We start from the raw sequence: 27,345 nt of genomic DNA on the forward strand, positions 1-27,345 counted from the left end.
TCCTAGCATCTCCTGTCCTGTTGGTTATTTACGTTCTGGGTGCAGGGACTCCCTTTGTGACTACAGTGTCTTTCTTTGAGGGCAGGGAATGTGTTCTATCTTTCTTTGCATCCTTACAAGCAGTACATTTTCATTAACAGTGACTTTTGGAGATTGTACTGGGTTGAATAAGGTCCCCCCCAAATTCATGTCTCTGCAAATGTAATCAAGTTAAGATGAGGTCATACTGGATTAGAGTGGCCCTAAATCCAATATCTGGTATCCTTAAAGAAGCGAGAAGTTTGGACACAGAGGAAACATAGGAAAAGAAGTTCACATAATGATGGAGGCAGAGATTGGAACGATGCAGCTGCAAGCCAAGGTTTGCCAGCAACCACCAGAAGCTAGGAAGAGGCAGAGAAGGATTCTTCCCTAGAGGCTTCAGAGGGAGCATACCCCTGCCAACGTCTTGATTTCCATCTTCTAGCCTCCAGAGTTGTGAAATAATACATTTCTGCTGTTTTAAGTCACCCAGTTTGTGGTAATTTGTTACTGCAGCCCTGGGAAACGAATACCCTGGGAATGCTGAGCATGCTGTACTTCTGGGGCCACCACCAGCCCTGGGCAACCTGCTTTCTGAAGACCTGGGGTGCTGATCAGAGCCAGGTTTTAAGGAAAGGAAGGTAGCGCTGAAGGCAGTGGGTGGAGAGGACAGGGAAAGAGCTGGTGTGGTCCGAGTATAGAACAATCCAAAGCAAAGTTTACAAACGTTATGTTGTGTTTTTAAGGTCCCATCAGAGAAACAGTCTGCTTTATGACACAAAGATCGATCTGGGAGTTGGAGACAGGGGAGCGACTGAGTGAATGGATAACCACTTTATGATATGATATATTCAAAATACTAAGATGGACCTATTTGGGAGGAAGTGTGTGTGTGTGTATTTCATAGAACCCTTGCTTGAGATGACTGGAAGCTCGGGTGGTGTGAGCCGGGGGTTGTGATGGCTGGTGGACTGTTTGAATTCCAGTCCTGGAGGCCTTGGTTTCCTCAGTTGTCAACAGCATGGACACAGGGACAGACCACCTGGGTCGGAGTTCTGGCTCTGCCGCTTGCTGGCAAGTTATTTCACCTCACTTGCCTCTCTCTCTTTTTCCGTAAAATCTGACTAGAAACGCACCTCCCTCACAAGGTTGTGAGGATTGAAAGAGGTGATCTGCATAAATTGCTTAGAACAGCGCCCAAGGTGGATAATAAAACCCTTAGTTGTTTTTATCATCAACACCACCAAGTGCAGATGAGGGAGACCAGAAGGGTGAATTATGCGACCTTTAATGACTCTTCCAGAAAGAGGATCCCCCTGGGGAGAAGGAGATGAGTGCAAAGATGGCCATTTGCTTGAAAATAAGTCTGCAAAATGGATATTGAAGTACTTGCTCCCGCAGCACAGGGAATCTTTTTAAAGGCAGCATCGTCTGAGTCTCTACTCCTCTGGACAGACTCTAGGTCCTGGGAGTAAAGGATATGGGGTCCCATGTGGCACCCTCTCTTTGGCATTCACTGGGTCTCAGGGCCTAACCGGTTCTACTCTGTCCTGCCCGGCTCCGCATCGACCGACCAGGCAGACAGCAGCCCCTCAGGCCACACAGACTGACCGAGGAAGGAAGGAAGAGACCAGCTGGGAGTGACTACCCTGGAGCGCTCCGTGCCCTGTAAAGCAGGCCCCGGGAGCCTCTGGCCCCGAAAGGCCGTGGAGCGCCACCGCAGACGTCTGGAAGGGCCGGAAGGGCAAGCCCAGTGGAGAGCATCCGCCGCACAAGTTGGCATAGTCACAAGAGCCCGCTACGAAGCCCAGGTCTGGATGTTGCCCAGTTGGTTGAGTAAGTGTGTGCTTGCTTTCCTGCAATTATTGGGTGAGCAGGAGTGGGGCCGGATACCGCGCCGCACGGCCCACCACCCTCACCCCCGCTCGAGGGTAAAGAGGAAGCCTTTCAATCAACGTGGGCATTGATTGGAAAACAACTTTGTACCCTATTTATCGGGCATAACGCTCCACCTTCCCACGCTGCTCCTAGATATTTCTCCAGGCTGCGTGGGGCACTGTCTTACCGAAGACAGCGGGCCATCGTGCGGGGCCGGAGCTTTGCAGTGCCCGGCCTTGGGGGGGAAGCGACGAGTCGCAGAGGTGAGTTTGCTTTGTCACCGCCCTCGGAGCGACTTCAGGCAAGTCGCTTAGCTCTCCAGACCTCGGACTTCTTGTCTATTGAATGCAGGGAGGGAACCGAACCTGGATGACGCTCAGGGCACGGCGGAAAGCCGCGCAGCTCGGCGGGAGCGGGGCGCGCCGCGCGCCTCGGGACTGTGTCCCCCGCTCCGCGCGGGACCCCGGCGCGCAGGAGCGGGGAGCTCCCTCTGCGGGCGCGCGGCGGCGGCGCTCCTCCTCGCTCCTCCACGTCACGGGGCGCTCGGCGCTCTCCCACCCCCGGCCGAGGGAGCGCAACTCCTCGCAGGGCGCGCGCAGAGGTGGCGAAGGAGCCGGAGGAGGCGGGAGCCGGCCGCTGCCACTGAGGGGCCGGAGGTGGGGCGCAGCTCGCGGCTCCGCCGGGGCGGCCTCTGCAGCCGCGGGACCCCGCGCTCGGGGCTCCCCCATCCCTCTCGTAAGTCGACTTGGCCACGCAGGCCGGCGGGGACACCCGGGGCCGGTGCGGGGACGCGCGGGGCTCCTTTGCCAGCGCAGGGTGGCCGGGACGCCGGGACCCTCTCCTCCTGGCGACTTGCACTTTCCCGCCGGGGAAACTCGGGCGCCGGGTCCTCGCGGGGAGGCGGGGGCGTGGGCCCGGGGAGCCTGGCTGCGCGCCCCGGGCCTGCGGTGTCCGGAGGGGTCGGCACGGGCACCGGCGGGCGCGCACGGAGTCGGGGGCCAGGGGGGGACCCCGCCGTGCGCCGAGCGCACGCCACAACTTGGGGGCCCCGCGCGGCGTCTAGACGCTGAAAAGTTCCCTGAGGCCCGCGCTGGGAAGGAGGGCGGCGCGGGTGTCCCTCAGGGTGTCCTGCCGACGCGGAGCGGCGCCCGCGTCCCGGGCTCCCGGGCAGAGCAGGGCGGGGTACCGGGAGTCGCCGCGCGTCCGCGCCAGGGTTTCGCGGGACTCTCCTGGGGCGAGGGTCCTGCGGGGCCCAGGGCCCCCTGGCCCCGCCCAGGTTGGGGGCGCCGAGGGGCGGGGCCCGACGCCGGCTCCTCCGGACCACCCGCCAGCCTCTCCGCGGGCCACGCGCCCGAGACCGGGTCCTGGAGGCGGGCGGGCGGGAGAGGGACGCGGCCCTGGGACCGGCTGCCGCCGCCGTGGCTTCTCCGTTGGGACAAGTGGGGGGTCTCGTAATAGTTGGGGATCGGCCGCTGCCGGACGGACCTGCGGCCGCGCCCTCCGCAGGGACGAGCTTCTGCGCTTTTTAAGGTCAGGTTTTCGTGCCGCAGAGCTGGCCGGGATCGTCCCCGGCGCGCTGCGAGCCTCCGGGATCCGAGCCGAGCGGTGTAGCCTCGGTCGTTTGCCGCCTTCCCCGAGGCTCTCGGTGCGAGTGGGTGGGCACTGGTTTATAAATCGCCCGCTTTCCGGCGCGGGGGAGGTTTCCGTCGTTGTCTGCCGCGGGGAAACTTGTGTGTCGTCCCCTTGCTGGGCCGGCGGAGAGGTGGTGATACCCGGAGGCGGTGTCTCTTCTCTTCTCGTCCTTAAAATTGAAAAGCAACAAAGCAGAAGACTAAGGGAGTTGGGGGTAGTGTTCAGGTGTCCCTGTGCGTTGGTAGACGTGGAAGGCACCCCTTTCGATCCTACGTGCATAAAGCATGCCCTTCTTATTAAACCACCTAACTGTCCAAGACTTTCTAGAACCTAACTGTCCCTTTGACGGCTTTTGTTGGTAGTGGCTTGAAGTAAAATCTTTAAAAGTGAGTGAATTATTGCAGAGAGCAGTTCCTGTGTTGCACTTTCCTAGGATCCAGTTCTGTGTGAGAAATGACAATTAAGATGCTGTTGAATCCTCTCTTATTTGTAGCTGCAGAGAAACAGTAGCCAACGAATCGGGTCCTGCGGCACTGAATGTCCCCGGGGAAGTCTACAGGGGAGTTTCCTGTGGGAGTGGGGGAGAAGTTACCTATTTACTGCTTGTATTCTTTCCTTTGAGGGACAAAGTTTATAGTGATTTGCTAAGTGCTACGTGGTCTGCACAGAGGTAGCTAGGGGTGAATGACATAACTGGGCAATAAATCAAAGTTGGCACTTGATGGCCAACCTGTCGTACAGCGCTAAGTACCGGCAGGACAGAGTATTGACTTTTTTTTTTTTAGAAGAGTCTTTTTTTTTTTTTTAATAATTTTATTTATTTATTTTTTTTCCCCCAAAGCCCCAGTCGGTAGCTGTATCCTTCTAGTTGCTGTATGTGGGACGAGGCCTGAGGCCGGAAAAGCGGTGTGTCGGTGCGCGCCCGGGATCCGAGCCCCAGGCCGCCAGCGGCGGGGGTGCGCACTTAATCGCTAAGCCACCGGGCGGCCCCGGTGTATTGACTTTGAGTGAACTCAGGTCATTGGAGGGGGAGGGGTAGACACTGTATGTGGCAGTGCGCAGTTTCTGCTCTCTCCCTTGAGAATCACCAACATTAGGGGCCTCTGGTGTTGTGAGTGTGACTTGGTGACCTGGGGCTTATCATGGCACCACATACTAGAAGTAAAACTGTCAGCTTCAAAGGATTTCCTTCTTAGGCTGGAAGGCAGGAAGAAAGCAGTAAGACAGTAAGATTGTGTGATGCAAGGTTGAAAAGTCAGTTCAGCAGTCCACATTTATTGAGCACTTACTGTGTACCAGGCCTGTCCTGGGTGCTGTAGGAGCCCACATGTGGTAGACGCAGGAGGCCTTCTTGGGGAGATTTATGGTGGACCTGCAGATGAGTTAGAGCTGCCCCAACAGAGTGGAGGGCGGAGAAGGAGAAAGCGGGGGGTGCGTTCTCACCCCAGGGAGTGGTGTGCCCTGGGAGAGCAGAGAGAGTTCAAGGACAGGAGAGCGCTGGGGGGACCTGAGGGGGACCGGCACCAGGTGAGGCGAGCAGGGACCCGGGCCACGTGATACCAGGACTGGGGCCACTGTGTGGGGTTCATCCTCAGGGCAGTTTCATGCTGAAAGTATCCTGGTGAGACTTAGATTCAGAACAAAACAAAAGTCTGGTTGCTGTGTGGAGAATGGATCTGAGGAGCCCCTAGTGTAAACGGGGCTGCTTCCGCGGGTCCGGGTGGCCTGGCGGGCTGGGCGAAGGTCGTGGCGGCGGGGATGACGCAGTGGTTGGATTCCGGCAGACTCTGAGTGACTTGGTGACTGGTTTTGTGCTGGGTGTGCAGGTGACTCCCCCTACATTTGGGCCTGAGCACTTGAAGATGGTGCTGCCTGCCGTTCACAGGAGAGGGGACGTTGCAGGAGGGGCAGGTTCCAGGAGGAAAGACAGGTTTCGTTTGGTTGAGTCTGAGCTGCTCTCCAGGCTCCAGAGTGGAAGTACTTAACAAGTGGCCGGATAGAGCAGACCCTGGCTGGCCCTCCAGAGAAGCTGGGGGGCTCTGTATTGGGGTGCTGTGTAAAGCCTGGGGCAGATGCAGAGAGGGGTGTAGACCTGGAACAGAGCCCCTGTCTTCATGGAGAGAGGCGGGAGAAAAACCAGGGCGGTGCTGGGTCTCCACCGAGGCCCAAGTGGGAGTGAGCACCCTGCATGGTGCGCGTCTGTGTGTGCGTGGGTGTGTGTGCACACGCCCACACTGGGAGGCTGAGGACTGGCAGTGGCTGCCACACTCAACTCCCTGGAAGCGGCTCTTCAGGTGAGCGGTGGGACAGAGGGATGGTGTTTGTCAGATGAGAGAGCCTCACCCAGATTTGTACATGAGTGGGATGGAGCGAGTTGGGAGGAGAGGTTGAACATACAGGACCTCTGGAGCTCCCCTCCCACTCTTGGAGTGTTGGGTAAAAAACAGTCTGATTGTGCTTTTGATATTGTGATTTTGATATCCAACTCATATAACATAAACTATCAACATCTTACAGAAGCAATATTTTGAAGCACGTATGACTGTGAAATTTGAATGTTTACTTCGCAGATCCTGCACATTTAATGTTGAGGAGAAATATAGATAGAAATCATGCAACAGAGCTGCAGCGTGGCTAAGAGTGGCCCCTACAGTAAGGCCACTTCGGAGGCCTTGGTTCTGGCCCTGCCACTCCCTAGCTTATGATATACCTTGCAAAAGTTTCCCGACCTTTCCACCTTTGTTTCCTGGTCTGAAAACACCTAAGGAGTACGTGCTTTATGGGACCTCCTTGTGGGCTGTTGTGAGGTTTGCATGTGTGCATCATGTATTCCCAAGGTATGGATGTGCTCATCGTATATACACAATGTATGCATCATGTATGCACAATGTGTGCATGTGTGCATCATGTGTGCACAAGGTGTGGGTGTGTGCATCATACGTTCACATGGTATGCATGTGTGCATCATGTATGCACAAAGTATGGATGTGTCCATCATGTATTTGTGCATCGTGTCTTCACAAGGTATGCGTGTGTGCATCGTGTATGCACAAGGTATGCATGTGTACATCGTGTATGCACAATGTATGCATGTATGTGTCACGTATGCACAATGTGTAGATGTGCACATCAGTGTATACAAAATGTGTGCATGTGTGCATTGTGCCTGGCAGATAGTGAGTGCTCTGTAAGCCTTAGCGCTGGTGGGTTTATTACAATGATGTCATTTTCATCATTTCCAGATGTAGGATCTGAGAACCAGAGAATTTTGAGAACCTGTCCAAGGCCATAGAGCCAAACAGTGGTAGAGTTAGGATCCCGTTTGCTTGACTCACAGGCAGAGGCGCTTTTCACTTAGCATGTCGACAAGTGTCGGGGGCTGGATACTGTATGAAATTAACTGTAATAAAAGGAACTGGTCGCTGCTTGCCGTAGTGTAGAGAAGCAAAGCAGATGATATCAATGTTGAGGCTTACAGAGTTTTCCCAAGCAATTTAGAGGTGTATGTTGTGTATTAATTTGCATTGCTTTGCATGTCATTTTATATGCATTTCCATATGCTGGTAATTTTCCTAGTGGGATCTAAAGGCTGAAGCTTCAAGTATATGAAGTCAAATAAAATTAATCAGGAATTGAATGCAGCTGCTTCAAAACCTAATGGGCCCCTGGGCACAGTGGGCTCAGTGTGGGCTTTTGGGGAAAGGGTTAGATCAGTGTTTACCATTTTAGAAGATGTGGGAAGCCAGACAGCATTTGATAAAAGCAGGTCACGCTTTCATGTGTAATGAAGCTTGATCTGCTGAACATAATAGAAAGATACAGGGAAAGTGGAGGAAGACCAGAGGGAAACTGCCTGTTACATAAAATGCCGGAACATAAGCAGAAGCAGAAACAGAAGTCTGCTTTGTGAAGCTGAACTAACGCAAAACACCCAGCGTCAAAAAGTGACGGTGGAACTTCTGCTAAGCAATGTGAAATTTTAAAAAGAGCATAATCTTGAAGAGAAATGCGTGGGGTTTTAAAACCAATAAGTTCTCCCTAATTTGGACTTACTGGGAAATGGGCCATTTTGACTTAGTAAAATCTTAGAAATACATGTATTAAAAAAACAAAACCTATGCTTTTGTTACTTGGAGCAGTAATTCTCAAAGTGTGGCCCCTGGACCAGCCACGTCAGTATCACCTGGGTACTCGTTAGGAATGCACATTCTGAGACCACCAGATATGCTAAATCAGAACTTCTGGGGACGGGGCCCAGCACCTGTGTTTTAATCCTTGGAGCTAGCCTTCATTCCTCTTAAATTCTCGCTTCTTTGGTCTTAACCTTCGTTTCCCCATTTCCCTCTTGTGGTCACTAGCGTCTCACTGCGCTACTTATCTTCCGTCAGTCGGTATCCTCGGCAAGGGTGGTGCCCCAACCCGGACTCATCCCTGCCTCCGTCCCCAGGTCTAAACTCGTGGAAGATGCACTGAGATCCCTCGGGCTCTCACGTTCTGCAGCTCTGTGGTTCTCACACTGCCCAGGACCACACTGGTTTGGTTTTTGGTTTGGTGTTGCTGCCTTTTTTTTCCATCGTTTGGCAGTCGCATACCAAAGTGTGACTCCTCCCACACCTGCAGTCAGCCGAAACACCGCGCTGTTCTCCACAGGTGCTCCTCGCACACCACGGTTCTCCATCTGGGACCAGCGCAGTGAATTTCTGGGACCTGAGTGTTAGTCTCTGCGTTTATCTCTGTTAAATTTTATCCTACTAGATCCAAGTCTGTCCAAATCTGTTTGGGTCCTATATCTGTCCTTTTTCTTAGAAACCTTTGCGTCCTCTGCCGATTTGGCTGCTGATGTCTGGCCCAAGGAATTAATAACAATATGAGTATCCTTGTTAGAGGCCCTCCTCACAGTTAATGAGGCTGAAGAACTTGGCATCTTTTGCAATCCTTGTGGGGTGAACGTCAGAAGAAGAATTGTCATCAGTCCTATCACTCTTTGCATGGAAATTACTGCTGTCCTGAAGTGCTCCCTCACGAAGTTTCTCCGTACGAGGCCGTGTTTTCTGACTCCATCCTCCATGTCTCTCACAGTTCGGTCTCTATGGCCCGTCGTCAGGAGCTGTTTGGCTCTGATGATTGCTTCCCTGTTGCTGTTTTGTTTATACCATCAGCTTATTTATTTTTGTAGGTGACACAGAAGTAACTCTCAGCTTATTTATGGTCAGACGAAGATGAATTCAGAAAGTTTAAAATAATAGGAAGCAACACTTGTGCCTCGTCGTTTCTCTTGCTTCGCTCTCACCTCTCCCCTGCTCTAGAACTAAAGGGTTTGTGCTCAAGTCTACATTTAGCCAAGAGACTTGAGTCATTTAATTTCTTTAAAAAATGTAAACTTTTGCTCATACATGATTCTTAAAAGAGTACAATTAGACAATATAAATGCACACAAAAGTTTAAAAAGGCAAAAAGCAAAACAGCTTTATGGCGAGAATGCTTTTAGCCATGGTTGCTAGAGCATGAAAAAGTGCCTGGAATCCTACACTGCTACGCCCTTAATGATCCTTATCCAGTCCTCCTCAAGCCCTCGCCCTCCTCCCTCCCCCTGCAGTGAAAGACCAGCCTTAAACCAAACTGCAAAACTCTCCATAAAATCCAAGCCTGCTTTCCTCCTCCAGGATGCTACCACGCCTCTTCCGACATGAGGTTCCCCCTTACCACGGTGAGAAAAACAATGCCTGGTGTTAATGGAGTTCTCTGGAATCTCAAGTACGTCTTCAGGAACACTGCACTGCCAGCTCTTGGCCTGCTTTCGTTCTCCCTCTGCCCCTCTTGGTTTTCTCATTCAGTGAAGGGCGAAATAGGCGAGGTTGTCCCTCTGGAGGAGGGCTTCCGGCTGTGCTCAGACTCAGGCAGTCGGCCTGCCTGCTCTCGAATAGGTCCAACCTGTTTCTAAGGGCCCCGCGGACCCTGGCTTTTCTCCTGGTCATCTACAGGTCCGGACAGCCCGTGACGGAGCAGCTGGTTCAGACTGCAGCAGAAGGTGGGCAGTTGTGCCCAGGACCAGGAGGAACAAGACCCAGCACAGCTCCTGTACTGGCCAGTGTTCCTTTCCTCTTCCTTCTGCTCCTCTGCGTCCCTGTGGCAGCCCCACATTCCACCTGGGTGCAGCAAGGAGGGGCTCTCTGCCAGCCGTCATCTTCCACTGGGTTCTCTCTTCCCTTAGGCTTTCCAGCAAGCGCCCTGCCCTACTCTCAGGCAGGCAGAGTCAGAGAGACGTAGTACCCGATGGGGCGGGAGAGGGAAGTGGAATGACGTGCAGGGTGGGCACAAATTAAGCTGCAAAGCCTAGATCGTGAAAAAATAGAAATAGCATGATGTGGAGATTGTGGAGCTGAAGGAAGGGATGGCGAACCAGAGGAGAGATCCTGAGAAAGGAGCAGCATAAAATCAGCACTATGGCGAGAAAATCCCTGAATACAAGGAGCGTTTCCAAATGCCAGCTAGTAATTTCTCTCTTCTGGAAGTTATCTCTATGCACTAAAATTCAAATATAACAAAATAACTGGGATTTCCTGGATTTCGTTGTCAGGTCACCCAGGACCTCACTAGGATTTCTGATTCCTCCAGGCAGCGCCGTTTCTAGTTGTGTCTCTCCAGAATCTAACAGTGCCCACCTGGCACATGGTAGGCACACAGTGAATGGTTGCTGGGTGCGCCAGCAACCAATTAAAGGTGGATAGAAATAGGATATATAAGAATAAAGGTGTATATAAGACAGATACCCAAAAGAAGTGAAAGCAGGGACGTGAACACATGTTTGTATATCCGAACTTTTGGGCCCTCTCTCCCTGGTCTAACAGGGCAATCCAGCGAGTGAGCTGCATAGGCTTCAAGTTGGTACAGAATCCACGCTGTCCTGTGAAGCAGCCGTGCAGGCCTCCCAAGCTCTTGTAAGAATGACGTTGCAACCCCATCCTTCGTGACTGAAGGCCCCAGCTGGACACAACAGAAGATCAAGCATACCTTGTTCTCACATTTCCCAGCTGCATTTCTTAGAGATTGAGGGAAAAATAACCACCCTAGTCCTTGCCTCCCTCCACACATAGGTAATACCAACGTTACAAGCCTTGTTTGATGTGTAAACAGAAAGCTCTTGTTCTGCTGTCTTTACAGTGTATGAATGTTAGATGTGTAAGCTCTTTGTCTGCACATACACTGCTTTGTTAAGAAAAAGGACATAAACTGCACTCAGATCTGTAGACCTCGGAGCACTTCCTCAGAATCCTCTGTCGGACTCTCTCCTGGGGCTGGAGTTCCTCCCTTGATTATTTGAATAAACGCCACATAACCTTTAGCCAACTCGTCGTTTCAGTCGACAGCAGCATTATGCACAGGAGCTAAAGGGTGGAAACAAGGCAGGTGTCCATCGACAGAGGAGTGGATGAACAAAATGTGGTGCTCATACATATATACAGCTTATTTTTCAACATATTTTCAACTTTAAAAGGAAGAAAATTTTGACACATGCTACAACATGGATAAACTTGAAGACGTTATGTTAAGTGAAATGAGCCAGTCACGAAAGGACAAACACTGGCTGATTCCTCTGATACGAGGTTCCTAGAGGAGTCAGAGGGGAAGAGAAGGCAGAAGGGTGGGTGCCAGGGGTGGGGGGAGGGGGGACGGAGAGTTAGTGTGTAATCGGTACAGAGTTTCAGTTGGGGAAGATGGAAAGTTCTGTGGATGGAGGTGGTGATGGTCGCACAACAGTGTGAATGTACTTAAATGCCACACAACGGTACACTTAAAATTGGTTAAAATGGTAAATTTTATGTTATATATATTTTACCACAATAAAATAATAGAAAAAAAGAATATCTTTATGATCATCAACTAATTCATAAATATGGAACAACAAAAGGGAAATTATTTTTATAACAGAGAAGTGAACCAGGTAATACTTGGAAAGTATAGATACAGAGAGAAGACAGCAGTGACACCAGACTTAAAAGGATGTTTAAAACTGTGCTATTGAAAAAGGATCGCCTGCGTCCTGATATGAGGCAGGGACTTTCAAAGGCTTTTAGTCCCGTCGTCTCCTGGTTACCCCGAGGACTCCTCCTTTTTTTAAAAAAACAACTTTTTATTTTGATAAATTTCACACCTTCAGAAAAGTTGTAAGAACAGTACAGTGGGCACCCGCCTGATGCCTCCTCGACCGTGAGGACGTGGACGCCTTTCCTCGACCGTGAGGACGTGGACGCCTTTGACGAGGCTTCGGCACCGTCCGGCCCGAGGGCGACCCTGCTATTGCTCTGGGGGGTGGTCTCTGCGGCGTGCTGAGGATGAAGCCAGCCCTTGTTTGCAGAGCAGCCCCTGGTCTGTGATACGCGGGGCTCCCCCTCTGGCTGGGGCTGGGTTAAATGTTTGTGACCCCTCACCTCAGGCACCCCGTGTGCAGTCTGCCTCTCCTGCCAGCACGGACCGGTGCGTGAGCTCAGTTAGTCTGCACAGCATCCACGTGAGCCAGTGCCCGAGGCCCTTTTCACAGACGAGGAGGCCGAGGGCTGACTGACTTCTCCACAGCTCGTTAGTGCAGTCAGGACTTCAATTCAGAACCACTGGCTTTACGTTCCAAACCTTATGTTGTACCCCAAGGTGAGGCGGGAGGGTGGGATGGAGGAGTCAGGTGTGGGGCAGGAAGGAGAGGAATGGGGTCAGGCAGGTAGGGGAGGGACAAGAGTGGCTCAGAACTACTCAACATGCTTTACCCCACACGGTGCTGATATCTTTTTCTTGACGTGTAACAAGCTTCTTGCAACACAAGCTCTCGAGAAGGCAGCACCTGCATGGTGGCCTGCAGGAAGTCTGTGGCCTACGCTGTGCTTGCGGCTGGAACCACACAGGAGGGGGTTTGCCCGAAGCTGAGAGGTGCTTGCCTGAGGTATGGCGAGCAGGCTGCACAGCTCATGTCCGCGTCCTCCAGGTGTTTACCTAAAGCCTCCAGCCGCCTCCAAATACAGACGGGTAAGAAGTTCAGCATCATCAGAGACACGTAATTTTGGGCTTGGCTGTATACTTGTACTCTTGTACAAGTAGACATTTCAACCTGTTTAAATTTAAGCTTAATTTTGCTTGTCTGTGTGCATGTGTACCTCTTAAGCATTACCCTTTTCAAATGGTCATCTTTCAAAGTACATCTTTGCAAAGTTGCTTAAACATTTAAGGGCTTATTTTTCTCTATAATAAGAATGCACGGGGTCATTTGCTGCTGCTGGTTCAGTGGTTTGGGGATTTCGGGGGCTGAGATCGCTGATATTCTCTTGGCCTGTTCTTCATGGTCCCAAGATGGCTGCTACAAATCTAGCCATCATGTCGGAGTTCCAGGTAGAAAAGTGGACAAAGGGAAAAAAAGAACAAAATGGCATACTACCTCCCCCCGAATCAGACTCCTTTAAAGAACTTTCTCAGATACCTCATATTTTATTTCACTGACCTCTCTCCTACAATGGAGGCTGGAGAAAAAGGCTTTTAGAGGGGCATATTTCTGCCACCAACAATATAGCAGTTCTCTTAGTAAAGAAGAAAGGGAGGATAGATGTTGGAAAGCGGCTGGCCATCTCTACCGGAGCCGTATATAAAATCCTTACCTACCAAGCCTGTTTCCGAATTTCATCCCACTGATCTCTGTCTGTTCTGGCACCAGTACCACACTGTTAGGTTGTAACATCATAATCCATTTGAAAATCTGGAGAGTCTGGTTTTTAGTTATGCATTCTATACAGTTGGCATATAAATTTGCTTAGATAATAAAACAAATTTATATGCTTAGATGTCATATAAATTTGTTTATTTTTTAACTAAACAATCTTTTTTACTTTTTTATTATATAAACCTAAAATAAAACCTACATGTTGAGACCTGTTATCTTAATTAAAACCATTGCTAGAATGCATCCTTGTAGGACATGCCAACTGGAGAGCTTCCTAGAGTCATTTCTAGATATGACTTTTGGAAAGACATTTTACATGAATCTCTGCTTTTCAAATTCCTGTTTAGGCAGAGTTTTCCTGAGCACTGCAGATTTTATTTGTTCCACCCTTTTAACTTAATTTTAAGTTCCTAAGTCTTAACTTTATTGTGTCTGTATGCACACGAGCTCTTGGGGCAATACGTACATTTTAAACCAAAAAACACCGATCGATCTCGACTAAATGATGAGGTCATGCCCGGGTTGCTGGTCTTGAATCTTTTGGGGGAAGTGCAGAAGCATATTGAAGTCTTCGGCTCAGCTCCCTGCCACGTCGGCAGAACACAGAAAACAAGTCAAGGAGCTCTTCTGATGATTTAAAGGTGGTGTGTCTAACCCATTGATGGAGAGTGTGGCCGGCTTTCAGCCTTCTCTGCCGTCGGTGCCCTTGATTCACATCTGTTTATCCCTGTGCCACCTCCGTGGCGTAGTTACGGGCATTGGAGATTCTACTTTAAATGCACATGTAGAAATCAGAGTTAGCTACCTCTTCAGAGGCTACATAACCTCTGAGGAATCAATTTTGGCTGGTATAAAATATGGAGTTAGCCAAATAATACCAAATAAGTGCTTCCAGAAATTTCTGGGGGAAAAGAAATCATACCATGTAGACCTTGGGTGGGGTGAGTTTTTTTTTCTTTGTTTCTAGTACACTAAACATGCATTTAAAAAAAGATAGACATAATTTTTTTTTTTTTTTGTGAGGAAGATCAGCCCTGAGCTAACATCCATGCTAATCCTCCCCTTTTTGCTGAGGAAGACCGGCTCTGAGCTAACATCTATTGCCAATCCTCCTCCTTTCCCCGCCCCCCGCAAAGCCCCAGTAGATAGTTGTATGTCATAGCTGCACATCCTTCTAGTTGCTGTATGTGGGACGCGGCCTCAGCATGGCCGGACAAGCGGTGCGTGGGTGCGCGCCCAGGATCCGAACCCGGGCCGCCAGCAGCGGAGCCCACGCGCTTAACGGCTAAGCCACGGGGCCGGCCCCGACATAAATGTTTTTCAGTTCAGTTTTTCCTCTTCATAGAAAAAGAAGCCAAAATGTTCCCAACCAAGGTTTTTAATTTAGAACATAAAATATATTTCGGTTGTGTATTGTGTATCTGAGATGGGACTGTAACTTGCTGTTTATAAAGCTTGGGAGGCAACGATGGAGTCCATTAATCAACGCCTATTTTAAAGGAGGAAACATTTGATTTAAGCTGTTTCCGTCCAAGCTAAAATTTGAGGGCATAAGTATTTTTGGAATCCACCGTTCCTTTTTTTTTCCTATAGAAAACTCAATGTTTTGCAACATGATGAGGTCACAAATTGTTTCAAAATAACTTTTCATTCAGTAGTGTCATTTCTGGCCCTTGGGACTTCCTGCTAAAGACTTCGTGGCCATGTGGCTTTGCCCAACAACTTACACAGTCAGCTTTCGGTGTTTGTCCCATGGACCAGATTCGACAAAGCCCAGAATCAGGTTGGCCCTCTCCTGATTGGTGTGACTATAAAAAGCTCGATGCACTCCGCACTTTTTTTGCTCCGTTGCTGCAGCCCAGATTTCCATTGACCTTCAGGGACCACCATCTGGTAAATATGTCCTGATGTGGGTTGCTTGTTTCCCACGTGACCTTAAATGATCCCATAAATCTCCCCAAACCCAAGAGACTCCAGTGAAGTTGCTAGTGGAAAAATTAGAATGTAAAGAGGTGGTTGATAGACTGATGTTCATGCCCAGCGTTTTCGTTCAGGCTTCTATTCTCGAATCTTGCAGGTAAGGTAGACCTTTGTTTAAGGAAGGTGGTGAGCACAGTCTTTGTGCTTGTAAACTGAAGCACGCTGCCTGCAGAGGAAGTTGAGGCTGGAACACGTGCTGCGGGGGCCTCAACCACAGCCCCTTGGGATGAGGGGCGTCCTGCTTCCCTGAGCTGAGACGGTTTTAACTGGACGTGTGATCTGAGCAGCTGGGCGCTGGCAGAGGCCCCGTGTGAGGGTGGGGTGTGTGTGCTCACATTACCGCAGAGTCCTTAGTCCACTCGTTTGTTATGTGATCCCGAGGTATGGCTTTGCCCAACAGGGATGCCTGAACGAGTCGCTACAGTTTTGCACTATCTGGAGGAGAATTGCCCTAAGATACTGAACTCAGAGGAAAGGTTTATAGCTTCAGCAGTGCATAGAGTTCCAGCAGCTGTTTAACTGATCGTAACTCTGCACAGAACTACTTGCGTTTGCCCTTCTTGGATGTGTTTTAAAGGTGTTCTTTGGCTCTCAATCTTTCATAAAATATTGAGCAGACTGGGGAAAAAACTCTAAAGATGAACTAGAGTAACTATCTTCCTGTCTTTCAAAATCTGAGACAGGTGTACATCTTCAGGTACAATATATGCAGCGGACATTAACAAAAAAGAATGTTGTCAAGTAGTGAAAAGCAAGTAATAATTAGAATGTAGAATGATGGGAGAAATGCACGTACTGTTTTAGAAAAATAAAACTAAACCACAACATGTTAACTCTTCCCAGTTTTCCCAAGAAACCATTCCTCTGGTAGAGGTCCTGGGACCAACATCCGCGTACCAGAGTTGGTTTGGTGTCCGTAGCCCTTTCACATGCATTTAGGTCAGAGGACCTTTGTAACAGCACTGTGGGACAGAAGAGCCGGAGTCCCGTTGAACACAGGGTCACTTGAGGAGGGCTTGATGGCAGAGCCCAGACTAGGACTCGGGTCTTCTGACTTTGCCCCGCTGGGCAGCTTGTCCTGGGCCAGGTAGGTATGGGGCTGGGGTAGACCGTGAACAAGCCCTGGCAGGGAGACAAATAGCAAACAAGGCAGCAGAGTCCCTGCTGCTGTGACAAGTGCTGAGAAGAAAACAAGGGGTGTGATAGGCAGGAGAGGGAGTTGAGAAGGGTGATCAGAGAGGATGCAGAGAAAGGATATTTCTCCTCCAGCTTGAGGGACAGGGAGAGGCCAGTCAGGCCAGGATCCAGGGAAGAGTGGTCTAAACATGGGGCCCACAAGTGCAGAGGTCTGAGGCAGGAAAGAGAGTCGTGTTCTAGGAACTTTTAGGAGGCTAGTGTTGCTTGGAGCTGAATGAGCAAGGAAAGGAGCAGAATAGGATGAAGTTGGAGAGGAAGGTAGGGACAGGAACTGGCTGGGCCTTGTGGCCAGGGAAAGGATTTCTAATTTGATTCTAAGTGCAGTGAAACCCCAGGGAAGGGTTTTAGCGCAGGGCGTGGGACTGGGGAGGGAGAGGAGTCTGAGTTAGGTGTTGAGAAGATCCTTGTGGCTACAGTACAGAGAACGGATTAGAGGGAAACAAGGGAGGCTAGTGAGAGAGTGTTTCATATGCAGGCGTGAGTTGATGCTGGCTGGGGTTAGAGTGGTTCCTGTGGAGTGGAAAGTGGTGGGTGGATTTGAGATATCCTGGATGTAGAACCAACAGGCTTCTCCTCCTGCCAGGAGCTTGGAGAGGCAGCCTTGCATTGCGGTCAACAGTACAGGCTGTGAAATTGGGCCGTGGTTGAAACTTCTGGCTCCTCCACGTACTAGCTATTTGTCCTCTGTGACTCAGCTTCCTAATCTGAAAAATGGGGATAATGGTAGTACCTACCCCATAGGTTTATTGAACGGAATAAATAGGATAATGTAAATGGTGCTCGCGCTCAGCGGGAACCATCAGGGAGGGACAGGTGCGTGTCTTCTCGTACTGGCAACGTGAAGATTGGTGTTGACTTTGGCCAGAACATTGGTGTTGACTTTGGCCAGAACAGTCTCAGCTGAGGGGCAGTGGAGCGAGGCTGGGTTGAATGCACCGTGCGGGGCCTGGATAAGGGGAGCAGAGGTCTTGGTTCTGTCCAGTCCCTGGAGGGGAGCAGGGGTGTACAAACGTGTATGTAGTGGGGGAGACTGTTGACGGCATCCAAGAACGAAACGATGCTAAGGGACGGCTGGGCCGAATTTCCTCATTTAGAGAAGGAGGGATTTGGACTTGGTCCCCATTAAAATCCTTGTCAGTTTTAGGATTTTGCTTCCAGGCTTCTTCGAGAATTATGAGTTAATTAAGCTTTGGTGGATATGTCCCGGAAAAGGAAATTCTATTATTTAAATGTTTTTTCCTATGGAAAAGTATGTTGACCACAGTTAGAAATCATTTACTTTCTAACAATTGACAGACCCAGTTTAGAAAAGGACTCGTTCACAGAATGTTGTGAAGTGAAAGAAACAGATAAGACAGTGCATATACTGAGACTTATTGTTGAAAAACAAGCCAAAAAAGGTGTGTTTATTGAAAACAGTCTGGAAGGACACATTGTCCGCAGAATGTTACTGCCAGATCGTGGGTTACTGGTGAGCTTTATTTTCCTCTTCAGACTTGACTGTCTGATTTTTTTTTAAATGGAAGTGTTTACTTTTATAAACAGAGAATGGAAAACCTTTTCCTTTTCGAGGCTATAACCCCTTCTTCTTTGAGGACTGCATGTTCTCCGTTTGTATTTCCCTGTGCTTGTGTTTTTCGTAGCAACTGTTTACCACCATTATTTGCCTGTCTGACCATTATTTGCCTTTGCAATCTTCCCTCTAGGACAGTGAGAACGAAAGGCCATCTGGGCCAGAACTTGCCTTTCTGCACCTTTGCCCGACTCTTCGGGCGTGTGGGGGTGTTGAGGAAATTCATCTCGGCTGACTCATCATCTTACTCTCACCCCAGAACTTTCTCTGGGTTTGGTGATGAGCGTGTCATCAGAGGGAATCAATGGGGTTATTGAATTCGAGGAGCTGCAGGGGAAGGACTGTAGCTTATTCAACTAGATCAGGACTTTTTTTTAGTGAATTCATCTTTATATTAGTGTTCTTAAGTAATGATTCTTCTTTGTAAGACTTTAAAAAGAAACAAAATCCTGACATTTCTAAATCAATAAACTCTTCAAATCCTGTTTTTCAGACTGACTTATAATTATGCAAAATTTAAGAACTTAAAGGTGGCCCGCAGAGGAAATATTCTCCACGTGGAGAGAGATTTCACCCAGGAAGTTTTCTAAAATAATTAGTAATTCTCAGAGAGCCCAAATTGTGTCACTGGTCACTACAAGAACAAGTGAATCGGTCAGTAATCGGTGACAGGATATGAGACAAGAGTAACTGATGGCAGAATTTCTTGGGATGAACTAGTGTCCTTTTCTTCTCGTGGATTCCGTCGCCTGAGACTGACTGATCTCTTCATCGGCATGTGGATGGCCGGCCTCTGGCTGCGGGACCGGCGTGTCCCCCACCAGCTTTCCTCCAGGCTGCTCTGCACAATAATCCCTCACACGGGGTGCCAAGTCTCAGGACTTCAAACATGGTTCCATGCTCATTTCTGTTCCAGCTTTAGGGCGGTTAGATAAAACAGTTATCAGAAATTTTAATCAAGGACTAAAGCTGTTGTGGAAAATTTGGAGTCTTTTTTCTTTATATCCTAGAGACAGTATTGCCTAGAGGGTTAGGAGCTCGTCTCTGGAGCAAGTTCCAACTACTGCACCTTCTAGCTCTGTAACCTGGGGTAATTTCTTAATCTCCATGTGCCTCAGTTTCCTGACTTGTAAAAGGGATGAAGGTAGTCCCCACCTCATCGAACTGTGGGGGGATTGAGTTGTTACATACGGAGTTCTTAGAACAGTGCCCCAAGTAACAACTCTTATTGAGTGATTCTACTTTAATAATAATGAGCTAATTAAATTAATAAAGAACGTTACATGGAGGCAGTCAGGCGTAATTCTAATATTGAATTTATGTCGAGACTTTGGGGGAAAGTTTGTGATTAGCCATTCCCCTTCCTTCCCTGGGTAAGGAAGCATGTACTTCTTTGACTGTCCTGGGTTTTAAAATTGCTGATGAAGGAGAGTTCGTTGAATAGCTGCTAATGGCTGTGGTCATTCAGCCCTGAATGCAGTTAGAGCCACTTAGCTGGGGTGTACCTCTGTGGGCCTGCTGTTTCCTTTCAGGCTGTAAACAGTGCCTGGGAGGGCTGGAGAGAGAAGGTGGTTTGGGGAAAATGTTTCTTTCAGCATCCTTGTTGGGCTTTTATTGACTTATCCACATAGACCTCATTGCAGCCCAGCCGTAGCCATCAGACCTGGCTATCGTTTCCTTCTCAGTTCTACCGTCGTCACCAGGAGCCTATGCCTCTGTGGCGATAAACTCCATAGCAGGTCGGGCTTCCTCATTTGCCTGGGCAGGTGGGAGGGGAAATACCCCTTCTCTCAGGGGTGAGAAATGATTTGTAATGTAATTATAAGACTACTTCCTGGCAGCAAAACACCTCCCTGCTTCCTGCCCACGAGCCTTTAAGAGGGAAAGAGCCGAGCTGGGGTGTTTACAGAAGCTGGCGTTGCTGCCTTGGCTCCTAGGAACCCTGTGGCCAGCATTACTGCCAGCCTGAGCCCAGCCAGCTCTGCTCAGACCTTGGTCAGGCCTCCGGAGCTCCTTCCCATCCCTCCAAACCTGGTGCCTGTGGGGTTTTGCAGGCCTGGACTGCAGGTAGCAGGGAAGGGAGGCCGTGCCACAGTGGACAGGTACCTGCTCCTGGCCCACCTCTGCCCCCTGCAACTCCTGGTCCCTGGGGCTATGCAGTTCCAGTAGTTCCCTGGGCAGAACTGGCTGGGAGGGGTGCTGGGAGGGGCGTGGGTGTGCCGCAGAGGCTCCATCCCAGGAAAGTGGACCTGAGGGTGAGAAGTGTGGTCTCAGCCTCCTGCCGGCTTTGGTGCCCGAGGATGACCTGCTACCTCTCACCCAGCCGGGAAGAGGTCCACAGCCCTTGCAGGCCTGGACAAAGTCCATTCATACCAGAGGGCTTGCACCTTCACCCCTGTTACTTCTAACTCAGGAAAAGGAACACCTCCAATCAAGGGACTGTCTGGCCATGGTGAGCAGGTGAAGGGGCCTCACTTTGACTTGGGACAGGTGGCACTGGAGGGCTGCTCGCTTCCCCTGCTGTCAAAGGCTGGCGGTGGACAGACAGCTCTCCTGCAAAAGATGCCAGGTGGGAAGGAAGATGTGAAAGCGAGGCACCTGGGCTGTCCCGAGTCCCTCACTTCTTCCTTTGAGATTAACTCGTGTCCCTGGCTGGCAAAGCTCAAACAGGGGACCCAGAGCTGGTTCCCACAGGACTTGTGACAGTGTGCCTGCCACCTCTCCCTTCCTGGGTGCCCTGCCACCCTCCCCCTCTAGGCAGGCAGCCGTGGCCTCCTGGCTCAACTCAGACTCTCCAGGCAGCAGGCTGGAGTCAGGAAGTGTGTGCTTCAGGCCTTCCCAGGAAGGGAAGAGGAAGCCTGGGGGCAGAGGAGACCTTGGAAATGGGTGAGAGGACAGGGAGGCAGCCTTTGCCTTTTTTCTGTGTGAGGATGGTAGTTAAATGGTACGTCACAAATGACAAGATGACTCTGGAAGACTTTGTAAACCTCTTAAGAAGTGTGACATCTTTTCATTTTACTACTGTGGTGTCAGGGGGAACGATTGATGCTAATTAGAGATTCCATGGATCAATGCAATGAGAAAAGAAAAAGCAAAAATTTACTTTGGGTAAGAGTCATTCTAGCCATTTATGTAAGTTGCTTCCTATTTATGCCTAATTACCATGAATTAGGACAATGATGGGATAGATAGATAGATGGATAGATGATTGATTGATTTGGGATTGATTAATCTTCTAAATCTTCTTTGTCACAACACCTAATTCTAGACCCATGCTCAGGCTTCTGGGGTGGTAGTTTGTGTTGTCTGGTGCTTCAGGAGTCCGTTTTCCCATGGCCCTGTAACAATGGGCAGGAACCTTGGCCTTGAGCCCGAGCAGGTGGAACACTACCTATTCAGTTTGGTTCAGGGGAACAGAAAGCTGACCTGACAAGGAGCCTAGAGCCATGAGCTGGATTGGGATTCCCTTGACCCAGCAAAGATGTGGTCTGGACCTGATAATGGGGAAGGAGAAGAAGGGATGGATTCGAGGTGTGTTTGTGAAGCGATTTGTTGATGTGGGTGTAAGGGAAATGGAAGAGTTGGTAGCTCTCAAGTTTCTGGCTTGGGTCATTGAGTGGATGGTCTCACCATAAATGGAGAAGAAAAGGCGGGAGAGGGGAAGATGTCAGGTTCAGTTATAGACTCATCTGAGCGCCTGCAGGATATCTAGTGGAGATGTCCATCGAGCCATTGGATGTTCATGTTGGGAGCTTAGGCAAGAAGGGAGGGCTGGAGATAAGGTGTTGGCAGTGTGTATGTGGAGGCTGAAATCCAGAGAGCGAGGAAGAGTGTGAGTGGTGACCTGACAACAGGACCCTTGGGGAGACTCACAGAGGAGAGACTGGGGTGTGGCCAGAGAGGACACAGATTCTGCGGACAGTTCACTGTTGATAAATAAGGTGTCCTTCTTTAAAGGAGAGTGATTCAAGTAAAGGTGAATGAGGGCATGTCATTCCCAAGAGAGCTTTTCACTTGGTCTATGTAGAAGAAACCTACAAAAATAAATCAGGTCCAAATTTCTTGCTAATTCTCTCTAAGGAGATTGGGTACAATGGTTATGTCCTCATTTAAAATTTATTGAGGTGTGTTAGGAAATGGTGTGCAGGCTCCTCAGGCCTCTCGAGTTCTCAGAATTTGTACCTCCTTGAAACTGCCCAAGAGCTGGGCCAGCCCTCCTGTCCTCAGGCCGTGGGGGAGGACTCCCTGGACCCCTTCCTGCTGCTCCCAGAGAAGCACACTCTGCCCTTCCCTTGGGTAGCCTGTTTTTGTCTGATAACGCAATGTAGTCATTTTTAAAATTCAAATAGTATGGAAGGATACTCAGTGACGAGTATATCCCCCTCCCACCCAGGCCTCTAATCCTCAGTCCTCTCCCACCCCGCCCTGCAAAGGCTCTCCTGTTCCAGGTGTCGGTGTTGTGTCTGTACAGCATCCTTCGGGAAATACTAGCCTGTGGGCCAGATCCAGCCAGCTGCCCGCTTTTGTAAATAAAGTGTTATTGGCACACAGCCATGCCAATCACTGACACGTTATCTGTGGCTGCTTTCCCACTGTAACCGCCGAGGCGAGCAGTTGTGACAGAGAATGAAGAAGTTTGCCGGCACATGCTCTGTGTGTGTAGACTCCTGTGTATGTAGTATTTTTTGACACACGTGTGAGCACACTGTACCCAGTTCTGCATTTGCTTATTTCTGTTTCACAGTATGTCGTGGAGATTGTTCCACATGGGCCCATGCAGACTTGTCTCAGGCTTTTCACATAGTGGGGGTGTAATTAATCAATGCCCCGTCGAAGGACGTTTTAGTGGTTTTCACTCTTTAGTCTGAACAAATAACACTGCAGGGAACCTTCTTGTGCACACACCTTCTTTGCACAAACATGAGCTCTTCTGGGTGGGAGCATTTAAAACTGACAGATACACCAAACTTCCCCCCACCCTGGTAGTTCCCCCCTACACACCCCTACTCTCAATGACAGTCAGGTTCTTTTCATTCTAAGGGCTAAATTTCTAATCCCTGTGAGGAAATGGGGGCTAACAAAATACAAAATAAGAGAAATGTGAGGTTTACCAAATTTGTATATCTGTGCAAAATTTTACAATGTCAATACCTGCTTAGCTCCTTTGGGTGTCTGCCCACTGCTCTTATTCTGAAGGTGGATGTCTTAGTCCGTGCAGGCTGCTATCACAAAGTACCATAGACTGGGTAGCTTATAAACCACAGAAATGTATTTCTCCCAGTTCCCCAGGCTGGGAAGTCCAAGATCAAAGCACAGGCAGATTTGGTGCCTGGTGAGGCCCGCATCTGGGTTCATAGATGGCCGTCTCCTCACTGTGTCCTCACATGGTGGACGGGGCGAGGCAGCCCACTGGGGTCTCTCTTATAAGAACGCTCATCCCATTCGTGAGAGCTCCACCCTAATCACCCTCCCAAAGCCCCACCTCCTAATACCATCACATTAAGGATTAGGTTTCAACATGAGAATATGGGGGGGACGCAAACATTCAGTCTCTAGCGGTGGGATTCACTGGGCTTTCCCCATCTGACTTCAGACCTAGATCTAATCAGGATCTGAAGGTAGAATCGAAATGAATGTTCCTTTTAGCTGCAGGTGGGCCATTTGATCTCCAAGCATCTTTTGATGACATTCAATTCTCTAGACTTCTGCCCAAACCTGAGCATTCCATCCGCACATATGCTAAGCAGAAATGCAGACAATTAAGATACTTAATACCTATATTTTAGGAGTTTACATTATTTTCCATTCTATTTGGTAACCAACACCTCTCAATATTAGGTATAGTTAACAGAGAATACCGCAAAATACAACCATTCTCCGTATTTCCGTGTCCTTATTTCTGGATTCTCTCAAGAACAAGAACTTTGTGTTATTCACCTCTGGGCCCAGCATTCTGCCTGCCATGAGGTAGGTACCTAGCGGATTTTCGTTGAACTGAACTAATTTTTTCTTAATATTTCAACTGAATTATTCCTTTCTCCTCTTACAGAATGAAGACATTCAAATGTTGTTTTAAATACCCCCTACAGCAGAAAGTTTTCATCCTGTTTTTAACCCTATGGCTATTCTCCTTATTGAAGCTTCTCAACGTGAGAAGACTCCTTTTCCCTCAAAGGGGCATTTACCTGGTTGAGTACTCCCTAAGTACCTCGCCTTTTGTAAGAAACAGATACACCCATGTGCAGGATGAAGCCGGGTATGAAGTTAACTGTTCAGGTATCTACGAACAGGAGCCTTTGGAAATTGGCAAGAGTCTGGAAATAAGAAGAAGAGACATCATCGACTTGGATGATGATGATGTCGTGGCAATGACCAGTGATTGTGACATTTATCAGACCCTAAGAAGGTACCATCAAAAGCTTGTTTCAGGGGAGGAGAAAAGCTTCCCAATAGCCTATTCTTTGGTTGTTCACAAAGATGCCATTATGGTTGAAAGGCTAATCCATACGATATACAACCGGCACAATATTTACTGCATCCATTATGACCGAAAGTCACCTGAGGCCTTCAAAGTTGCCATGAACAATTTAGCTAAGTGCTTCTCCAATATCTTCATTGCTTCCAGGTTAGAGACTGTGCAATATGCCCACATTTCCAGACTCCAAGCTGATTTAAACTGCTTGTCAGACCTTCTCAAATCTTCAGTTCAATGGAAATACGTTATCAACCTGTGTGGGCAGGATTTTCCTTTGAAGTCAAACTTTGAATTAGTGTCAGAGTTGAAGAAACTCAAAGGAGCAAACATGTTAGAGACGGTGAAACCCCCTCGAAGTAAAATGGAAAGATTCACATACCGCCATGAACTGAGACAGGTGCCTTATGAGTATGTGAAGCTTCCAGTAAGGACGAACATCTCCAAGGAAGCCCCTCCTCATAACATTGAGATATTTGTTGGCAGTGCTTATTTTGTTTTAAGTAGAGCATTTGTTAAATACATTTTCAACAACTCCCTCGTTAAAGACTTTTTTGCCTGGTCTAAAGATACATACTCACCTGATGAGCATTTTTGGGCCACCTTAATTCGGGTACCAGGAATACCTGGGGAGATTTCCAGGTCAGCCCAGGATGTATCTGACCTGCAGAGTAAGACCCGCCTTGTCAAATGGAATTATCATGAAGGCCTTTTCTATCCCAGGTGTACTGGCTCTCACCTCCGCAGTGTGTGTATCTACGGAGCAGCAGAATTAAGGTGGCTTATCAAAGATGGACATTGGTTTGCTAATAAATTTGATTCTAAGGTGGACCCTGTCTTGACTAAATGCTTGGCAGAAAAGCTTGAAGAACAACAGAGAGAGTGGATCACTTTGTCTTCAGAAAAGTGATTTATGGATAAAAATCCCACAATCATGTTGTGATAAAATCATGATGGAAGTAAGCTGTCTGATGAATGGAGTCAATATGGAGTTGTACACTACCATGCCCAGTACCATTTGAGCTTAGCTTTCTCGTAGTCTGAAAGGTGTCTACAATTCCATGCACGAGGGAAAGGGACCTAGCCTTGGGTGACAGTTAGCCTGCAGTTGGTTGGGTGTTTTTATGTTTGTTTTTGCTTGTAATCTCACTGAGCTAAATCAGAGATCTTAAACGGCTAGTCATCAGAGATTTATTGAGCTCCTACTGTATGCCAGGTACTTTTTTAGAAACGTGTAGGAATTAAATCCAAGTTTTAATGAGTTATACATTGACCTCCCTCAAGGAACTGTGGCTTACCCTAATCACACAGCAACCTAGTATCTTAAATTCTCCACATAACAGTCAGGACTCTACTGGAGAAGTTTTGCAGTGTAGGGTAATCATATTACCATATAACCTAGCCATTTTGGAACAGCGTTTAAGTACAGTGACCAACACTCCACTCGTCCCTTAATTCAGCTCCCTTGACTTTTCCTGACAGAATATGAGAAGGAGAGACGCCACTACCTCAGAAAAGCTCCAAGAATTGTCCAATTTCCTGCTTGCCAAAGCATAATTTACCTTTCGGTGCCTCACTCGTTCAATTCAGGGTTGGGAGACTGTTGGTGGGGCGTTTATAGTGTATGAGTGTTAGGGAGGCGGTAGGGGGTGGGCAGGGGGTTGGGACAGATGGCGCCTGAAGAGGAACAAAGATTTATGACTTTTGCATCACGTTATACAATGGTGTCGTGAATGGCCTCCTTTTTAATTCAACTGTTTCTTTAAAACACGTTTACTGGTTAAAAATAAGAACTGACTGGGGGCCAGCCCGATGGCGTAGTGGTTAAGTTCACAGGCTCTGCCTTGGCAGCCTGGGGTTCTCGGGTTCAGTTCTCAGGTTCGGATCCTGGGCACGGACCTACACACCACTCATCAAGCCATGTTGTGGAGGCATCCCACATACAAAAAATAGAGGAAGATTGGCACAGATGTTGGCTCAGGGCCAATCTTCCTCACCAAAAAAAAAAAGAAGAAAAAGAACTAACTAATAGTTCGAAGTGTCACATTCCAGAACATTGAACCTACATCTTCCTGTTCATAAATTATCATTATACATAAGTTTCTTTACAATGGAATTAGTCTAATTTTGTTTTATGGAACTATCAAGCTAAGAGTCACTAAATTTTCTTGAAAATGTTGTGTGAAATAGAATAACTTTCTAAATTAATTATTATGGTTATTTAAAAATTTTTTTCTCCAGCAACTATCTGAGTGGAATCCAAATTTAAAATTATAGAAGTTCTAAGTTATTTGCATCATCTTCTAGCCTAAATCCAGAGAGAAAAAGCTAATTTTCTTAAGGACGTAGCAAGAATATTTATTAAAGATATTTTGTAAAACCTACAGCTTAGAAAACTACCAAATGAGTCAACTATACATATATTTTAATGTAAGTCTTTTGTGCTAGAGGTGAAATGGGACAGGAGTGGGGTCCTGAGAACAAGCTATAACATTTTTATGTCTCTTGGGAAATTGTGAAACTCATGTAAAAATTTCTTGGTGATGTTACATTTCAGTGTCAGCCTCAGTGACTACGTAAAGATGTAGTAATCGACGCCAATGTGAGACTATTCGGAAGACTGAAGTATTTAAATATTTTTTTAAATGTCTGTGTTCTACGTGTGAAATGCACCTTGCTTGTTGTAAAGTTTATGATACTAACTGCCAAGTGGGACCACTTCTCTCCTTTTCTTCTCTTGAACTTATTTTTCTTTCTTTTTTTCCCCTACCCCCTTCAGATTACCTCATTCTTCAGGAAACAACTATTACCAAGCCCCTGTTCTTAAAGATAAGCAACTGTTGGGCAGAGCTAAGTTCTGCATAAGAGCCTTACTGCTCACTAGTCGGTGAC

The 27,345-nt window shown here is 48.4% G+C and overlaps 1 protein-coding gene across 1 annotated transcript; it reads left to right on the plus strand.

Annotated features, from left to right (window-relative positions):
* The first annotated feature begins 1,470 nt into the window (after positions 1 to 1,470).
* Positions 1,471 to 26,089, plus strand: GCNT4 (glucosaminyl (N-acetyl) transferase 4). The gene is made up of 3 exons (XM_004443976.3): positions 1,471 to 1,857; positions 23,820 to 23,948; positions 24,031 to 26,089. The coding sequence occupies exons 2-3, from the start codon at positions 23,944 to 23,946 to the stop codon at positions 25,361 to 25,363; spliced, it is 1,338 nt and encodes a 445-aa protein (XP_004444033.3). The 5' UTR covers positions 1,471 to 1,857; positions 23,820 to 23,943; the 3' UTR covers positions 25,364 to 26,089.
* Positions 26,090 to 27,345: the final 1,256 nt, after the last annotated feature.

The sequence above is a fragment of the Ceratotherium simum genome, chromosome 4 (genome assembly GCF_057802395.1).
Source record: "Ceratotherium simum simum isolate JZ-2026a chromosome 4, ASM5780239v1, whole genome shotgun sequence".
In the NCBI taxonomy this organism is placed as follows: domain Eukaryota; kingdom Metazoa; phylum Chordata; class Mammalia; order Perissodactyla; family Rhinocerotidae; genus Ceratotherium; species Ceratotherium simum.